The sequence below is a fragment of the Alosa pseudoharengus genome, unplaced genomic scaffold (genome assembly GCF_046254945.1).
Source record: "Alosa pseudoharengus isolate Yale_2024_CS ecotype anadromous, Long Island Sound unplaced genomic scaffold, YU_APseudo_1.1 YU_APseudo_1.1_scf_22, whole genome shotgun sequence".
Classification (NCBI taxonomy): Eukaryota; Metazoa; Chordata; class Actinopteri; order Clupeiformes; family Clupeidae; genus Alosa; species Alosa pseudoharengus.
The window spans coordinates 31,236,386-31,256,928 of NW_027468680.1; the positions used below are offsets into that span (position 1 = coordinate 31,236,386).

Consider the following 20,543-nt stretch of genomic DNA (forward strand, 5'->3'; position numbering starts at 1 on the left):
CACAAAAGTTTCCAACAGCCAGTTAATCAGACTCACAGTGAGGCCATGCTCCACTTAAATCTTGTGGAATATTCTGTCCTTAATATACATTACGTACAATACGTTTTTCAAAACTCTTAACACAGCAACCCACATACAGTACATTGTGAAATTAGCCAAAGAGTTAGTTGTTTACTGTATTGTAACTAGCCTGTGACAAGAACAATGTCCAAAACTGTTGTAGAGAGAGAGTACCAAGTTTTTCAATTATGGTAGAACTTTGCAATAAAATCCTAATCTCAGTTCTCTCAAATTGTTTCTCCTAGATCATTCTGTGAATGCATAAAATGATACACTGTAATATTGTTCTACAGGAAAGTTGAAATTGATGGCAGGGATCAACAACGTACATAGCATTTGGACATTTGAGATTTTCATGTCTAGCATGCTGTTTGTAAGCATTTGCAAATTAGACCAGAAAGATTCATAATTTTGGTATTGGGTAAATTTGTATGCAAAGAAAATGTAAGTGTTCATTGCCTGCATATTGCGTGAAAACAACATGACGTGTGTTAATAGTATGGCCAAAACAGTAGGCCTTTGTGGTAACTGAGTTAGAGTTTTGAAAATGAATACAGATTGGTCAAAAGCTAGCCTGGATGCCAGCCAAACTTAGCCCCGCCCACAACATTTTGGGGCCGGGAAGTTCGGTCTGGTCTTGTTCCGTTGTGGAGCAACTATGCCCAAGATGTTCAGAGACACGGTTTGGACCAGAACTGCTGACCGGTTTTGTTCAGAGCTGAATGCAACTGTGTTTGACAGAGGACAGATGGTTGAATGATTGTGAATCAAAGTATTCTTTTTATATTAATAACATTTACAAAACGTACTTAGGTGTTAGTGTTACTGTTTTTAACTTATCTAAACATTAGCACATAAGCAAAAGTGCATTTAGTACATTTCAGAATACATTTCAGTGCACTATTTATAGAGTGCACACCTGACTTTTCTGCATCAGCGTCTGTCTTTCTGTCCGTCCCTGTTCTTGTCCTGTGCGATACAGATGCTCAGGTGCCGTGGCCACATTTCACATCTCACCTTGTCCTCTAACTGAGACACACTTGCACTGACGATGCGAATATAAACATGTTTCTAAACCAAAACACCACACTGAACTAAAACACGAGGTGCTCCTGCTCCACTGATGCTGCTTTTAAATCACTACTGCTGCTGTACGGAGCAGTTCTGCTCCACTCCGGAGTGCTGCCGTGTAATATTGGTGCTTGTTTACCCTTTACAGTTTCCCCTCAGGACACTGCAGCACTTCTCAGCACGGCAGCAGATTATCCCACATAGTGCTGCAAATCCACATCTTATATCACAGCTCACAGCCATATGCCGCCGCACACATGGCCCCGAGCTGACAAGGCCGTTTCAGAACGCACACCCCGCACCCGTCCAATGTGCCGATGGAAACACATGAACTGATTCCCCCCACTTTGCTCTGCGTTGCGTGGTTGTAGACGTTCCAGGAGGAAACCCCAGGACCTGGAAGGTGAATCTCTCATTCTCTCTATCTCTTTTCCTCTCTTGCTCTCTTCTCACACACACTGTACATATACTGTACATTTAAAAGCACAGAAAATACACACTCTCATACACTAATACACATACACTTTCTTCCTTCAAACTCTTTCTTTCTTTCTGTCTTCCCTTCTTTCTTCTGTTCACTGTCCCCTACCCTCTCTCTTTCTCGCCATTTGTCTCTCCTCTCTCTCAATCCATATCTCTTTCTATCTCTCTTTATCTTCTCTCTCAACTCCATTTCTCTCACACACATACTCCCATTCTCTCTCCTTCCTATTGTCTCTCTCTCTCCCTCCCTCTCTCCCTCTCTCTCTCTGCTGCTCCTGCAGTTTTTGGTGACTGGGCCTGCTGTGGGTGGGTAGGCAGTAGGCACGGCGGATCGTTATTAATTGCCATCGAGGAGTAATAAATCTTGCAGCCCCTCTAAGGACTGGCGTTGTACAGTCAGTGTACACAGCAGGGTCGTTAGCCCAGCCTCATGATAGATAAGAAAGCAATATGACAGCAAGTGGAGAGAGGAGGGGATGGGAGGAGAGGGAGGGATGGGAGGAGAGGGGGAGGGATGGGAGGAGAGGGGGAGAAAGGGAGAGAGAGGGGAGGGGAGCAGAAAGGGGGTGTTTGCATATGTGTGTGTATTTGTGAGTGTGGTTAATGTGCGCAAGTTTGTGTGTGTGTGTGTGTGTGTGTGTGTGTGTGTGTGTGTGTGTGTGTGTGTGTGAGAGAGAGAGAAATAGAGAGAGAAAGAGAGAGGGGGAAGGGGAGAGAGAGAGGGAGAGAGAGAGAGAGAGGGAGAGATGCTGTCCTCAGTGCTGTTTTCTGATCTCGCTTTTAAGTGAGACAATGGAGAGCGTTCAGCTGCAATGTCCTGGCGTGTACTCATATGTCACTGGATTGCACCATCCAGGGGTAGTGCCTGCTAATCAACGTGCCAGCCTGCCTCCTCTTAACTGTTTGCCTGCACCTTAAGTGTAATTGGAACAAGACAACAAAGTGTCCCTACAAAATACTACACGACAACACAGATAACACAAAGAAGACATTACTCCTGACCTAAGAAAACACATAGAAACATGAACGGAACAGGCACAGCAGTAATCAGTGGGGAGGTAAATAAAAACGTCATTCTATTTCTAGGTAGTTAACTAAGAAAAAAGGCCTAATTGAGAGACAAGCATGACTACACACAACAGGCACTCTGCACCTCCAGACACCTGTGCAGTTACATAAAAACAATCTGGGCTCCATCGCCTACTCCATCCACCAGCTGATGCTAGAACAGATTCACAGTCTCTCACACGCTCACTAAGTAAAACACTTCTACACTGAAAGCACTCTAGCTCAATTTGATGAATACATAGAATGCTATATTTATAGATTGTATGGGGAAATTTGAAAAAAAAAATGGCAAAAAGCCATTTTTTCTAACAGATAAAAATGTCTAATGCAATGCAATGTATGTTTATTGCAATGTATGCATGACAGTAAAACTGTATGCTAGTAAAAAAAGAGGGACATTTATAGTGTAATTACATAAAAATGACTTATATGTATAATCAAACACAGGAGGTGAGGAGTGGCTTCACCAATGCACTGGCATAAATGACATGAATATACTTCTGATTAGATATGCAGTGAGATTAGAATGTCTCAGTTAACCTTTGCCCTACCAGGCAGATCAGTAGAGATTAAAAATGTATCTCAGGAAACATGACCCATAAAGTCACATAAGAACATGAATGTACAGTACAGGCCAGGCAATCGAAGCATGACAGCCACACTACAGTACAAATACTCAGGACCAGGACACGTGATCCCAGCCATACGTGACCAGAGCCGTGCTGAGGTACCTTCTTTGGTTTGAGCTCCACCGGCGTTATCCTGGACGGGTCCACCATGGGCCGGGGCCTGCGCAGGTTCTCTATGATGCTCTGCCATTGGGTTGGCAGGCCCACGAAGCAACCACGCTTGGCATCGAACGACGTGTGGACCCGGTGCTCAAAGTTCTTTGGCGCTGATATTTCCGGTCTCTTCTTTTTCTTCTTGCGGAACATCGTCAGCTCTATACACGGAAACCTGTCAGGATAATAAAAAAAGCGGTCTGTTAATCGAAGACACGCGATGTGACTTTGTTGTTCTTTCTCTGTTTGGTTTTGGGGTTTTTTTCAGTGCAGGTGCCACATATAGACACTTTTAATATATCTGCGTCGGATGCTTCCGGAAAAGATGAAAGGCACCTTGTGGGCTTAGAAGCAGGCTCATGTACCCTGATCAAGCATGGTCAAAATCCACAAACGCTGTCACGAGCTCGCTCCCTCGGCGCACAAGCACACCAAACACACAGCTATAAATGTTAGTCTAAAATTACACCAGTGCTGATTTCAAGCTTGCTTATGTTCCCTGGATTAGAACCTCCAGTGCTGCGCTTCTGCCTCTTGCAAGGCTACGCAATGAGCATTTTCTATCCCCCATCTAAAATGCTTAAGTCGGGTCGGACAAGCTTTTTCCTGTCTGCCTTAGTGGCATCTGAGCCTCTCTACTTGCCTGGGAGCAGGATGGAGGGGGGGGGGGGGTGGGGGCGGTGGGGATGGGTGTGTGTGCCCACTCGAAATGAAGGATATCTGCTCAATTAGGGCTCGCTCTTCCTCTCATGGCCTTTATCTGACAGGCTGAGCAGAGCGCACTTGAGTGAGCCGCTGGACCAGGCCTGAGGGCTAACAGTGCATTAGCCGAGGAGAGGAAAGGGAGAGAAAAGGCCCATGCCACAAAGACACCGACATCGCCGTAACCTCAGACTTGCCATGCAACTGCTCCCAAGGGTACCCTGCCCACCAAGCGTCCACTTTCCTTATTTCCAGGGAAAATAGTAATTCAGGACATCTTGTGTTTTGTGCTGTTTTATCTTTTTAACCCCGTTTCCCTCTCCTCGTACTTTGTCCTCTTACTCTGGAGGGCATTCAATGAGTCTTCTCCCTCCCCGCCTCACCTTTTCTCTCCCTCCCTCTCTATCCCTCTCTCTCTTTATCTCTCCCCACTCCTCTGTCTATCCCTCTCTCTCTCTCTTTCTCCCTCTTTCTCTCTCCCCACTCCATAGTGATGAAGGGCCGAGTCAAGCATTTGTGCAAACACCCATCCTAGAAAGGGCCTCCTTTGATGGTTAATGTGACGCACAGTCTTGCTGACTTAGTGTTCGGCTGGACTTAATGGACGATGTGATCATAAATATTGATGAGGCGACGCAGCGTGGGTCCTGGGGACGGAGCGAGAGTGAGCACGAGTGTGACCGTGAGCGTCAGCGTGCCCGCGATGTCGCCTCCCACCCATGGAGCCAGCGCCCCTGTAGTGGGCGTTTGATGCGGCGCTCTTGTTATGATACGGCCCGAGAACTTGGACGCGACACCAAGCAGCTGAGCAGATGCTCGATTTTCAGACGGATGCGGAAACATGAGCCGAGGCCCCGACCGGCGCTGGAGGACAGATCGAACGCCGACGCCAAGAAAGAATCAACAGATAAGATGAGACGCTGAATAAATGAATGAGCACTGCCTCTCTTTTCCCCCTTTCACTCTTCATATTCATGTCTCTATCCCCAATTCTCTCACTCTCCTTTGGTCCCCTGAAGCCCCTTCTTCATCAGCGCTCTCTCTCTCTCCTCTCTCTTCCACTCTCTCCCTCTCTCCCCCCCTCCTCCTGCTCTGCCATGTCACAGTGCTTTGGCCCTCAGACACTGTGTAATCAGCTGTAATGGGGCCTGTTATGAGTTGTATCAGTGACTGAGCAGGCCGCCGGCCCCCAGCCTCCTCTCTGCCTCACAGGGGGGAGCACGGAGCAGAGAGCCCGCATCCATGTGCAGGATCCGCCTGACTCACTGGGACAGGCCAGAGGAAGAAGAGAGAGTGAGAAAGAGAGAGAAAGGGAGAGAGAGGGGGGGTGAGAGGGGGGGGGGTAAGCATTCACATGATTGAGACACATACACACACAACTGACACAAGTTATGAAAGAAGACACATACACACACGCAATGACATGCATGCAAGCACACCCTACTCATATCTATAGATGTGATCTTTAAGACGCCCTTGCACTAACGTTAAAAAATGGATCACATGCATGCGAGGCATGTAGGCTATAGCACGCGTGCACACGTGCACACACACACACACACACACACACACACACACACACACACACACACACACACACACACACACACACAAATTGAATCACATGCAAGCAGGATAAGACTGAAACCCACACATAGGAGTGTCCCTTGGTCACACACACATACACACAAACAATGTCAGACTCCCTAGTCCTTCATGGATAACTCAATAAGTGCTCTAATATGCTGCATACTGTATGCATGTCCTGTGGTCTCCCCATGGACCCACCCTAATACAGGGGGACGGACAAACTGAACTGTCCCCTTTAAGGATGGTATGATAAAATGATTTTGTATGCAATATTCTATGTGTGTGTGTGTGTGTGTGCACATGTGCATGTGAATGAATGTATGTGTATGTGTATAAAGGTTTTTTTGTGGTTGTTTGTGTGTGCATGTGTGTGTGTGTGTGTGTGTGTGCATGTGTCTGTGTGTGTATGTGTGTGTATGTGTGTGTGGGTGGGTGGTTATAACAAATGTGGGCAACAGTGTGTATGTGGTGGAGTGGTGCATTTCTGTGACAGGTTGTTTTTTTTCTATTGGCCTAAAACACAGAAAGGCTTTTTGCCATCCTCAGCCCTGTGATTCAGACAGTTAATCCTGAAGAACATGTTCGCAAAGTAAGTACCAGGAAGACTTAGTGATAAAAAATGATCGCATTGGAGAGAATAATCACAGTTTACAATTTACATGAACACAACTCTCTCCCTGTTCAATATATGACAAGTATGGGTCCCCATATGGACAGTGACCCATGCAATTCCCTAAAGCCAATTTAAGAGCAAGCTGTGTATTCCTAAGGTTAAATGTTTCAGATCCACACAACCCTGTCTATCTGTAAAACACTGCAATACAGCCCAGTCCCAAGAGACTGTGTGACTTACTTTAGCAATATCCTTCAGCTCCCTTCTCTCCCTATGGAGTGGGCTTCATGCTATCACACTGAAACGTCATATTGTATTTCTGTGAAGAGCTGTACTGATACTATCAACAGGAGCCTAAATATTTACTAGCAAAGCTTTTGTTTGTCCAACCCAAACAGATCGATAGGTGTTTATGGGGGGAGTGAAACTTGAGCCTGCCCCCTGAACCCTGGGTGCAAACCATAAGAGTATTGCCAACCGCTATCGCAAACACAATCTGTGTATACTGCATCAGTGCCCACAACATTACAGACACTTCAACAGCAGTTAGATAGCCTGGTACATATATATATATAGCTATATTAGCAGAGGACGTAGCTCTCTATTGCTATTGCTTTCTATTGCTCTGCTATACTAGGTCCATTGCTTCTAAAGCCATTTTTCAAAGGATTTTTAACAGCAAAGATTCAGTCTTCAATATGTTTGTTTGTGATTGTGTGTGGCTCTTCTCTCATGTATGCCCCCATTTGAGTTTTAGCTTTAAAGAGGGAAAGCTCCCTCTGGTCCCTCCACTTCCTCTAAAGCCTGCCCGGCTTCCTGTTTCAGAGGACTCGTCAATGACAGATTTGTGCATCAAGGAGCTGAAATCGGATTATAAAAAAGCATCTGAATGCCATGCTCTGCAGAATAAATTGAAAATTAGATATCATTATTAATTTACATCTTTTAATCGCAAGCACATGCCCTGCTATCGACCCCAGATAATCCACTGAGCTTATGGCGTGGCTGATAACAACAGATAATTGATTTTTTCATTCTGTAGGAAAGACAAGAATAACAGAACCACGGTAGTAAACTCAACTAGCAAAGGCATTAGTTACAAGTCCTATTTACTTATGAAGACAAAGCAACTTGACTAGATAGGTGCTATTGCCCTATGACATTCTCATAACAACATTCTTTCAGGAAATAACATAATTTATCTATAGCATCTCTTGCTATAGTAGCAGTGACATTTTCTGTAACAATAATAATCAAAAATCACTGAAATCCAGAAATTATGCCTGATGTGGTTAATTCTCCATTAACCAGATGAATAGTCAAATGAATTCTCCATTAAAGTACTGAGCAATACAATGTAACACAAAGCCTCTCCAACACAAGGTTTCTGTAGTCCTGTAAAGGACAGAAAAGATCTGAAGGTTAAATTAAAAATAATTTTAAAAGGTAGGACATTATGGCATTATACTAAGAGCCTTGTCACTGTGTGCTTTGAGCGGAAACTGAAAAGATACTCACTGTGAAACATATAAATGAGTAAATATAAAAAAATAAAATGAAATAAATAAACTTATCCAAATTATTGTCCAAACCATTAGCCACATGCAACATTAAACCAAGGCTTCACACTGCATCCCTGGAAAGAGCTATCTTGTAAGAACTTCCCTGTCAATCCTGACCTGGGGGATGAATGAATGAGTGAGTGAAAGTGTGTGTAAGAGTAAGTAAGTGAGCCTGTGTGTATGTGTGTGTGTGTTTGAGTAAGTGAGTGAGAGAGTCAGTGAATGAGTGAGTGAGTGAGGGAGGGGGAGAACATAGAGGAAGGTGGTGAAATGAACCTCCATCTCACATTCAGAGAGCGAGAGAGAGCAAATGAGACAGAAATAGAGACAGACAGGCAGGCAGAGAGTGAAATAGACTGTATGTGAGACAGAGGGGGCTGAAGGAGATAGATACATACATACATACATGGACAAAAGAGAGAGATAGCCTTAGAGGGAGAAAATAGAGACTACTGAAAAGAGAGAGGAGGAGAGATTTGCTATTAAGTCCTCTTTGCTGAAGACCAGAAAAAGAGGGGGGGTGATGTTATAATGATATAACTGATGGAACGTCTGCTAACGCAAGCAGGCACGCCACACAAGCACACAAAGAGCAGGCAGGTAGTGATAGCGATGCTAGTGAGGGATTAGCGCCTAGCCCGCCCGCCCGCCTGGCCCTGTGCTGATCCAATTTTGGGCTCGCGTTCACAGTTTCCGTCCTGGATCCGTGTCACATTGGGAGGTGTGGGTGGGAGAGAGACGCTCCGTAATCCTCTTTTTTTGTACTCGCCCGTGCACAAATAAGCATAATCCCGTCCAAATTACACACATAGATTTTGTTTGGCGGCAGAGATAGTGACCGGGTCGGAACAGCTGTTTTTCAGTGTGTGTGTGTGTGTGTGTGTGTGTGTGTGAGTGTGTGAGTGTATGTGTGTGTGTTGGTGCACTGGTGTGGTGGCTGCACAAGCACAGACTGGTCCTCTGTCAGCTTCATCACAGTGACCGCTTTGACCTTTGAGTATAATGAGACTGCATCACCTCTCAAAGTGTGTGTGTGTGTGATAGGGATGTTTCTGTCCCTTTGTACACACACACACAAACATTTTCTGCCTCTTTTTCACTCACTCACACACACACACTCTCTCTCTCTCTCACACACACACACACACGCACTCTCTCTCTCTCTCTCTCTCACACACACACACACACACACACACACACACACACACACACACACACACACACACACACACACACACACACACACACACACACACACTCACATTCAGGATTCAGACACACAAAGGACAGGAGGGTGATACACTTAAACAGCAGTCCTTTTTCCTATGATGGTTACATCTACACACATACGGTATGTACTACATTTTTATCTGTGTAAAAAATTCTTGGTACAGAAACGTTACATGGTACAAAATCACAAGGTACAAGTACTGTAAACACCATAAGATCCTATTGTATGTGGTGTTGTTGCTGATCTGCCCGTGAAATCGATAGCTGGTTTACTAGAAGAGGAGACATTACTGAGAGCACTACATTCTGCATTGGACTAAAATGTTAATTGGAGATGCATCATCTTATTTGAGAATCCATCCCATGAATGCAAGTGCAGTCAAAAAGCTGAGCAGTGTTATGATGAAGGTTACTGAGGTGAGGAAGTCACACTTCCTGACGCATAGCGTCATCATAAGACGTTGAGCCCATTTCCTGCAGAATATCAGAAGTTGAACAATTCCATCCTGACTAACATACAGTACTCCAATCCCATTTAAACCTGCCTGATAGACCTGAAGGATCAGATTGGTGTCATCTGCTGCAGATCATCCTCTTGGCTGTATTTAAAACCTCCTGGTTTAGCTCTATGGGCTTGCCAAGTGAACGCGTTTTGTTGTGTGGTGGAGAAATGACCCATCTCACATCAATGTGTTTTGTGCTTGCGCTGAGGCGGCCCGAGACTCACTCTTCCACCCCATTTTGTTCGGGCGCAGTTATTGCCATCTCATCTTGCCCTGTCAGATGTGTCATTCTGTTAAATAAGCAAAAAAGATTTCAGAGGGCGCAGCATCATCCTTGATGCCCTTCTGAATCCCTCGCTCTCTCCCTCCCTCCCTCCCCATCACCCCTCCCCCTTATCCCAGCCCATGCTCTCATCCTCTAGCCTTTCAGAGACATTTCTTTCTTCCCTTTCTCAGGAGATCTCTTGCCATCTTAATGAAAGGAATCGCCTCAGGTGAGGCAGTGCACAGCGAGTAACTTTTACTCCGACACACTCGGCACAGCTGTCTGATGTTCAAGGGCAGACGATGAGGGTAGGAACACACACACACACACACACGCACACACACACACACGAACACAGGCCCTCCTCTCTGTTGTGTTTACAGAGACGTGGGCCAGGGCAGAAAAGCCCAAAAACACAGAGAAAAACAAAGACTGAAAAAAAGAAAGATGGACAGACAGAAAGAGAGGCACGTAGAAAGTAGAAAAACAAATTCAGAGGATAGAAAGAAAATGATACAAAGTAAGCCAGGTCAAAAGACAGAAATAAAGAGGAAAGAACAAATGAAAGAAAGGGGGAAAGAAGAAAGAAAGAACAGTCTGTCAGCAGGGCTTTTACTGGCTGCTGATGTCGTCATCTCTCTTACTCGTTTATTGTGTGCATTTGTGTGTGTGGTGTGGTGTGTCACTCTCCCTGTGTTTGCATGTTGTTCTCTTTCATGGGGACAATGTTGTTTCCTTGCACAAAACAAGGACAGCTGGAGTGGCAATTTTTTATCTGGAAGCTGATTTGATAAAAAAGGACAACAAACTACAACTGCAAACATCCCTGCACCTAGAAATCACACTGACACAGATACCAGGCAAACAAGCACAAGAAAAAGATGGGCTACAACAAATGTGTCCATCCCCAAAGCAGGACAGAGAAGCGGTGTTGTTGTGCTGTGCGAACACATCCACAAGCAGGACCTAATCTCCTGCAGGAGACGGGCAACGCTGGCACGCCTCCAGGGCCAATCACAGCCGCTTACACCCGGCAAACACACAGCCTCCACGCATGCACTGCTGGGAGGGCTTTACTCCACACTTTGCTCATATTTGTATTATTTATAAAAGAGCTAGTGACAGACTGAACTGAGGTCAGTGCCATGCGGGGTGGGAGAAGTCATAATGCCCAGAGGAGAGAGTTTATTTCTGTGCTCCTGTGCTGAAATTATTTTAATTAAAGATGCCTCTTCGCCTCAGCATCATATCCCCCTCAGCTAAACTCCCCAAACTCGTTCTCTATGGGCAGATGAAGAGGTATCATCTGTCCGGTCCAATCAGACTCTCAGGGGCCTAATTTCTTGATGTGATGAGGCTTCCTCCAGAGCTTTACTACTCTCTCACTCCGCCCTTCACTTACTCTCACTCACTCACACACTCAGCCATTCACATACTCTCTCACTCTCTCACACACTCAGCCATTCACATACTCTCTCACTCTCTCACACACTCAGCCATTCACATACTCTCTCACTCTCTCACACACTCAGCCATTCACATACTCTCTCACTCTCTCACACACTCAGTCATTTGCTCATTCTCCTGCTCAAAGGCTCAGTCATTCCCTTTCTCTCACACACACTCACTCTCCTACATACTCAAATACTGTCACTCACTCACACTTACTAATGTGCTCGCTTGTTCACTCACTCACTCACTCACTCACACACTAACTAACTAACTCACTCACTCACTCTCTCTCCCTCTCTCCAGTGGTCACCCCATCACTGTATAATGTCCAGTGAAGCCCAACTTTACCAGACACTGCCCTATTTTTCTTAGGGCTGTCTGTTTTGACACTGGTTAATCCAAAAATGTTTCACATTTGGTGGCGCTGAGCCCCTGTAAGCTGTTAATGCAGGTTACCACCACTCCCGGTTTGATTATGGCTACATGGTGAATGTTCTCTCTCTCTCTTTGTCTCTGAACGTCCAGGTCTCTCATTCTCTCTTTTCTCTCCATTCTTTCATAATCTGTTTCCTCTTACTTCATGCGTTCCTTCTCCCTCTATCCCCACATACCTCCTTGTTTGAGGTGACACATGGGACTTCTGACTCAAACAGCTGTGTGTGTGTGTGTGTGTGTGTCCATGCACATTTCACTGGGTCTGCTGCCCTGTGACAAGATGTGTCATTTGTCATTGGGGTGACAGTGGCATCTTTGTGGCTAAGGCAGGGTAACTAGACCGTGAAGACTGAGGATGCTCTGAGGGCAACAAGACACAGGGGTATCGAGTGTGTGCGTTTGTGTGTGTGTGTGTGTGTGTGTGTGGATGTGTGTGTGTGTGTGTGTACATGTCTGTGATGTTTCCCTTGCGTGTGCATATTGCCCCCACTCTATCCTCCACGCTGCCATATGCCACTAGTTGAACTATAACATGTGTCCATTTTCTCCTTGTTTGACTGTCTCTGTCACCCTCTTCAATCTGTGTGTGTCTGACACAGTCATGTCATCTCCTACACAAACAGGACGTGAAATCTGAGAAACAAATATGAAAATATACAGCCAGGGCCTGAAGAATTGAAGAAACCTGAACACTGATGAAATAAAGCCATTTGAAAACTGTTAAACGGTTAAACCAATTTTGACAGGATATCAATGGGGTGAAATATCCCCCAAATTCTGACAGTTTTAGCGAAGATATACAGTATGCAGAACAGAAGGAGATCCATTTGATAAGAAGACCAAATTCTGGTCCTACACACCTGTATGTCATACTTATCTTGGAAGTACATACTCACACTAATTTTACCCTTAAACCGAACCACAGCGACTATGTAAAACATAATAAAGCACTAATGTTGACACTCATGCACCATGCTAATCAGTTAGACTCATATGCATAATACCTAATGTCACACAATATGGATATGTTTTACAATGACTTTTAAATCCTCTGCTTGCAACAGATGCTTTAAAGGTGTCTGTTCAAACATGACCCCCACCCACCCCTCACCCCAACCCCACTCCTCTTCATAGGTGATTACCGTAGTTTCCTGATTACGAAGTACTAACCTCTTCAATCAATTAATCTGAGCTAATGAACGTGTGGAGAGAAGGGGGTTTATTTCAGTACAAGTCCATTAGCTGCATCGCTAGTGTCAAATGTCTGTCACAGACCCCACAGTGGACCGAATTAGCAGCTAACACGCGCGCCACACGCAGACAAACTACATGTTTGACATTCCCAGCAGAGACCTTGCGTCTGCATGTATTGAACTACTGGATGCAGTAAGTGTCCCTGTGCGGAGCAGTCACTGTCATCAGCTTACACTGAACAGTCCAACAGGTCAACACGCATGCTAATGGCTGGTTTCTGCAGTCTCTGTAACATGTCATTACCAGAGTGGTGCAGACAGGTGGTTCTCTGGGTTGCCTTAAGTATGGCACACATTCTGAAAGAGGACTGCATTCATAAGGAAAACTGACAAGATATATATAATTATATATCTTATTATATATATATATATATATATATATATATATATATATATATATATATATATATATATGTTAGTGTCAATATTAATATGATTTACCCGATATATTTTAAAAAGGAACAGACTATTAGGCTCTGTGTACTTCTGGGTATTGTGCTGGTTACTTGGAATAAGAAAAGACTTTTGCACTAGCATAACCTCTGCTGTAGGCTTGCATTGACAATACAGCACTTTGTGTAGTGTTACCCAAAGGTGCACTCTGCTTTACCGATAAGCGCAAACTTGCGTGAACATACACACACACACACACACACACACACACACACACACACACACACACACACTCACAAAGAGAAGAGTACAAAGGGGCAGGGAAAAGGTTTTTCGCCCTGAAGAACCTTGCGTGTCGGCCTGCTTCAAGTGAGTCACTTTTCCTCCACCTTCAGCGGCACACTTCCAGAGCATCTGGATAATTCTGGCTCCGGTTCAGTTCAGTGCACGTCTGATAAGATCGACTCTGCCAAGCGCTCTCACTCCCTCCCTCATCTTCACACACACACACACACACACATACAGTACACACACGCATAAGATGACGGCAAATACTCAACGACAGTGCTAGCTGCCCCAGTTCCCAGAGGCTGAATCTGCAAAGCTGTGTCAGTGTATGCTTTATGTGCCTCGGCATCCCAAACGCACTGGCCTTGGCTACAGGCCGGCTGCTTGGACCGCCTCCATGCAATGGAAGGTAAGGATAGACAGACACAGTCAAACACAGACAGGAGGAGAGAAAGAGAAAGAGACAGGGAGGGTGGGGGAATGGGAGTCAGAAAGATGAGTAGGTGAAGGAGAACCCCGACAATCTACCAGAATCTGCTAGCTGCCTCTCCACCCCCACTACCACTACTGCCGCTGCCCCCTGAAGCTCAACTGCCCCCATCTAAAGCCCCTTCCTTTCATTAGCACCTGAGCTTTGCGCATTCACTCCTCTGTCAAGCCCCCACGATGCAACGCTGCTAGCACACCCCCGTCACCTCTGTATGTATGCCTTCTGCCTCGGTACACTACCCGCTACTCATCAATGAAGCTCAGCCTTCTTTCTCTTTTTACTATAGACCCTCCTCACACACACACGCACACACACACACACACACACTCTCCTTCTGTCCTCTCCAACCCCCACCGCACTGCCTCAATATCTTTTGTTCCCGGGAGGAGGAGAGCGGAGGGGGGTCTAGCAGGATAAAAGCAGACAAAAAAAACACAGGCCTCCTTACCTTGTGCTGAGAGCCGCGAGGAGGAGAAAGAGAAGGAGGAGGAGGAGGTGGAGATGGAGGAGGTGGTGGTGTCGGGGGCGAACGGAGGAGTGAGCGCAAGAGAGAGCAAGCCTCTCCTATGGGAGGAAGAGGCTTTCTTTTTGCGAGCGAGTGTGTGCATACACACACACACTCTTGAAGACTCACACACACACACACACCACACACACACACACACACACACACACACACTCACTCGCAGATGAGGAAGGCTGGCTGGGCTGTGCTTTTAGGCAGAGGCAGCAGCAGCAGCAGCAGTGGAGGCTGAGTGTGAGTCTGAGGTGGCAGCAGCAGCAGCAGCAGCCCAGGCGGAGGAGGTGGAGGAGAAGGAGGTGGAGGTGGAGGCGGAGGCTTGGGCGGACTGCAGGCTGCCGCTTGCCCGGGAAAGCCTGATGCGTAGCTCCCTCCAGGCAGACGCTCCGCGCTCGGCCATCTCAGAGGCTTCTGGTCGGGGGGGATCGGCACGGCATGCTTCCACATCCGCGCCCGCTACGGCAGCTGCCCGCTAGTAGCCCCCGCGTGGGGGCCGGCTCCTGGCAAGGCGACTGGGCAGCTGACAGAAGGGAGTGAGCCATGCTGGAGGTGTGCTAGCATCCAGGTTTGATTGGGTTTATCCTAGCCTGACAGAGAGCTCCGCCGCCTTGCTCCTCTCTCCCTCCCTCCCTCTTTCTCTCTCCCTCCCTTTCTATCTTTCCCGTTTTGTCTCTCTTTCTTTCTTGCGCGCACGCTCACTCTCTATCATACTGATAGCTCTCTCTCTCTCTCTCTCGCGCTCTCTCTCTGTCCCTCTCATACACACTGCCTCCCCCTTTCTCAACCCTCTGTCTCTCTCTCACTCGCTCGCTCACTCGCTCTCGTTACGTCTCTCTGTCTATTACCACTCTCACCCCTCCCTCTCGCCTTCTCACTTTCCCCTCCTCCTCCCTTTCTCTCACTCTCTCTCCCTCCCTCCCTCTCCCTCTCTCTCTCTCTCCCGTGGGCTGTCTTTGCAAAGACCCTGTAAGCAGCAGCCAGCATGTGTACTATACATGTCTGTATAGGCTGGATTCCAGAAGAAGAGGCCACCCCTATATCACCTGAAATCCCACCATCCACCTGTGCCCCAGCAAACCCACAACCCCCAACACACCAGGGTTGTGCACAATTCAAATTGCAATTCTGCTTCCTGTTTGCTACCTCAATTGAAATGCAAGTGAAATTCAAGAATTTAATTGGAATTTAAGAGCCAGTTTCAATTCAATTCTGGAATTTGCACAAGCCTGCAACACACACACACTTCCCCATCATCGTGTTTGGAAGGAGCCCTTTCACATGCACTGGAAACATGAGACAGCAGGTAGTATGTTCTATGAGGTAGCTACTGGCTATCTCTTTTCCTCATGTATTATCCATGCACGACAGGGGTCCAGGATCGGACTGGCTTTTTTATCTCTCTTTATTCTAAGTTACTTAGTCAGGATAGTGTGACATTTTGCCATATAATAATATAGGGCTTAATGCATAATTAATTCATAACATGAATAAAATCATACATGTTGTGTGTCATTAGAACATAATGGTGAAAAAATAGTTGAATCCTTATATTTTACACATAAATGTTTCATCAACAGTCGGAGAGATGTCTTTCGTATTTCTGATTGCATGTATAGGGGACAAACACTGTCTCCTCATTTGCAGACATGGACATGGGTGAAATGTTGAAGGACAGCCTAAGCCATTTCTTCATTTCGTGTCAGCTCACACGCAGCTCGCACCACTTCCCTCCAGGCTTCCCTCCAAATCCTTACCCCTTCTTCCATCAAACACAAATGCACCCAAAAGGAGAAGAAAATAAACACACACACACACAAACAAACACGAGAAAAAACCCTCGGCCTCGACCTATTTGCATTTCAATAATAGAAAAAAAATATTGCGCTGGCGGGGGAGCATGGCAGATGTGACCCCCCACCCCCACCCACCCCACACACACGCACACACACACACGCACACACACACACCATCTCTCCCCTATCCCTCTTCTTTTCTTGCCGTGGCTAATATTGATGACCCCACACGTGCCTGCCCCTGCCCCTTCCTCTCAGCTGAGTGCACTCAATGGGCTCAATGCTGCTGCATGGGATTACTCCTCTACTGCTCCACCCCTCCCCCCCCCCCCCCCTCTCTCCTGTGATGGCTGAGGGAGGCCTGGCCCAGTGGGGGCCCCGGGGCCTCGTTTGCATGTGACATACATATCACACTTGAGTAGCCATGTTGGGTTCTTCCATATAAATAATCTCACACACACACTATTGCATGCCTGTACAAGCATAGTACATACATCTCTCTCCCACACACATACACAGGAACATAGGTGTGCATACATTCACACAAGCACATTAGTAAGTTTATAAAACTCACACAAATACACTCACTCACTCATTCTGACACACACAGCAGTGAGTCTTTCAGAGCCACGAGTGTGTGTTGACCTTATACCAAGAGTTGCTTCAACGCACTCCCTGTAAAGGACGACTCCGCGGCAGAAATTCCATGACAATGGGCTTTGTCATCCCAGGATAAAGGCTCCTGAATACCAAAGAGTGTAATTGGAAGCCCTAATGGCCAGTGTTTCAGTCGCATTTTGCATGTCAACAGAGAAACCCAAAGTTAATCATGCATGCTGACCGAATGAGATAATTCTCTTGATCCCCAAGAGAGATCCCTTCACACAGCAGTTCAACAACAAGCAAAAGTATTCAATAACAGTTTCTTTCCTCCAGAGCATGGCACTGACATTCATTTCTAAATATGTGGCACAGACATTTGAAGAACATTGGCCTCTGGCACTTGTTTGCTACTGGCCTGTTAATGTCAAGCCAGCCAACGCAGGATGACATTTACATTTACTTAATTAGTGCAGATAGCAATTTATCCACGCCAGCTTCCATGGTTGGCAACCCACTAAAGTAAGCAGCTGAATCTGAAGCGGCAACGGCCTTGCCCAGAACAGTGGCACACCTGAACCAGATCAGCACCAGGTCGGGGTCAGAGCCATGCCAAGTCCTCACCAGCAACAGCCGCTATAAGGAAAGTGCTACACTCTATCAGTTGTCACAGGATGCATTAGTGATGTATACAACATGACATTTTTACATCTTTAGGTCCGATATGAACAAGATCATCACTAGATTGGGGTCTGATCGGAACCAAATCCTTACCAGCACAAGTAACCCAACACAACGCCCCATCAGTTGATACAAAATGAAGGTATACAGCATGAGATTTTTACATGTATGTGGGTCTGATTCTGTGTTTTCTCCCTGAATCTTAAAATGCACCTTGAGCTTCAATGTCATGTAAATTGTCCTAGATGTGGCCCCGTGGCTCTTTGACCTGTTACACTGCACCAATAAGCCTCCTCTGGCCATTACTGCAGTGGCTCTGATATTTCAGCGAGAATGAATGGATGGGCTTTTGGCTTCGTCATTTTGGCTGCTGGTCCCAGTGAGAACAACTGACAGAATGTTACAGGCAAGACAGGAGCAACACTGGAACCCTTTGGGTCTATTTAAGTCAAAAGAAACTAAGGCAGGACAGCAGAGAAATGGTCCATGGCAAGTCTGTATAAAAAACCTGTTAAGCACGCACACACACACACACACATCAATACTCCTATTGAATGAGAGTGCTATTGATTTCCTGTCTATGGATATATTTATCTGAATCGGTTACTGGTTGCCTCTTAGCCTACAGGTGAGAAATGATCTGTCTTCATAGTCTTCACACAGTGATCAAAGAAAAAATATAACTTAGGCTAATGTAGCCTATATTTTCACAAAACATTGAATAAATGTAAATAGGCCTGTAAGTACTCACTCCTTGTCGAGACAAGAGAAAAAGCCAACAGCCTACCATTAACTTCTTCAGTGATGACAGGTCAGTTGATTAAAGGTCTCCGTATAGCCTAAGCCGTGAATGACGACTGGATGAAATGCAGTTCTCTCTCCTGCTGCTAAACACATCTGCTGTGGGGTTAGGTCCCAGGGGTACCATCAAGCCAGCCCTCTCCACAATGACCCCAAAGAGACTGCTTTTGACGTGCTAACAGCCAAAGATGCGCGGCCATACTAACACCTGGGTCTCTTTGCAGCCTAAGATGCTGGATTTGCAATCACTCTCAATTTCCCTCACCAACGCCAGCAACACACGGTTTAACATTCTACTTGGAGGACATTTGTTGAAGGGAAAAAAAAGATTCACATAAACTTTACAGCTACAAAATAAACGCCTGGCGTTATAACAGAGTGGCAAAGTAAACACCCTCTTATGAGGAGCGGTAGGGTCGAACGCTGCTGTCAGTTTAAAGGAATTAGGTCCAGAGAGCGAAGCAAGAGAGAGCGTCGTCTCTCTGCGCATTTACCATGCAAGACCGTAGGCCGAGTTTTCATATCATTAACCTAATTAGGACATGAGGGCAGAAGTGGATGCATTAGCCCAGCGGTTCCCAAACTTTTCCCCCCGCGTACCACCGCCTACATTCCGACTCGGCTCGCGTACCCACACCATCCGACACATAAACACATAAAAACGTAACGCATTCTAACCCCCCCCCCCCCCCCCCCCGCGTTGAGAATATTTTTCCGTTTCCCGGTTTTAGGTGCGTGCATTTGGTCAGTTAAAAAGTTACATCCACATACAATATCTTATAATAGGCCTACAACAACGCCTGACAAGGATGTATTAGTTTGGACAACATATAGCCTAGAAAGGCTAAACTTAGGCTACCTTTAGTTTGTTAAATGTAAAGCCTATGTTACCTTTCTCGCCCATCTGAAATAACTCCTAGCTTTGCTCCTTCCCTCCTTTCTGTTTTTGTTGTTTTCAAAAACCTGTTATATCCGCGAAACTTTCCCCCCACGGACCACGGACCATCCAACGCATTCAAAAGTAACGCATTCTATTAGCTATTCCAGGCGTCATGTTTAATAAGCTGCCCTTTTTTTGATGAACACATACAGAGTTTATAAATGATATCCTTTAATTTCATGTTTCCATATCATTATGACCTGATTGTGTATTTATTCATGAATTAATCACAAAAGATTTAAAATTTTAATTTTACACCTGTCCGCCATAGCCCTTTTCATCTCGCGTACCCCCTAGAAGCAGCTCGCGTACCACAGTTTGGGAATCCCTGCATTAGCCTATAGCCTACGCCAAACTGCCCAGTGTTCGTCTGACAGAAGTCCGCTTGCATCGCGACCTGGACGGTCAAATTGTTCTTCTCTGAGGGGCATATTCATTGAATAGGGCAGCACACTTCCTCTTCTTATCCAATTAAAGATTCAAATGTCATTAGTAGCCAAGGTACAATAAGCATCCATTCATAGGACTATGCTCTAATGAACCCAGGGCTGTTCGGTTCTTTCCCGCTCTTGCGCCCTCTGCTGTTAATCTAAGGTAACTCAGGCAGGCCACAAATCCAGAGCAGTGGTGGACATTGTGTCTACACATCATAATCCAAGCCTCTTGCCTCAGGGAAATTGTTTTATCAATACAGGCGACCAATAATGTGTGTTCAAGCTCATCACTGAGACAAACCCTATTTTACACACACTGTGATGGCAAACGTAAAGGATGTTTTGCGAGACATTTATGACATTTAAACGATCACTTATGAATAGCTGCTGAATCATACAGTCAGTAAAAAAATGACTAGACACACCCACTGCTCCAGCTTAACAGCTAAAACTAAACAATGTTAAATCAAGGGACCCCATTTTCATTATTAACATCTAGGAAACAAAATAACCAAGTTAGAGCTTTGGGTGTCT

General features: G+C 45.9%; 1 protein-coding gene across 1 annotated transcript in view; it reads right to left on the reverse strand.

The window, feature by feature from the left end:
- Positions 1–15,064, reverse strand: part of pak6 (p21 (RAC1) activated kinase 6) — a 28,477-nt gene extending 13,413 nt beyond the window's left edge. The window contains exons 1-2 of the mRNA XM_076300040.1: positions 14,689–15,064; positions 3,414–3,639 (exon numbers count right to left, since the gene is read on the reverse strand). Coding sequence (XP_076156155.1) covers positions 3,414–3,617 — 204 coding nt within the window. The 5' untranslated portion in view covers positions 3,618–3,639; positions 14,689–15,064. The remainder of the gene's footprint in view (positions 1–3,413; positions 3,640–14,688) is intronic.
- Between the last annotated feature and the right edge of the window lie 5,479 nt (positions 15,065–20,543).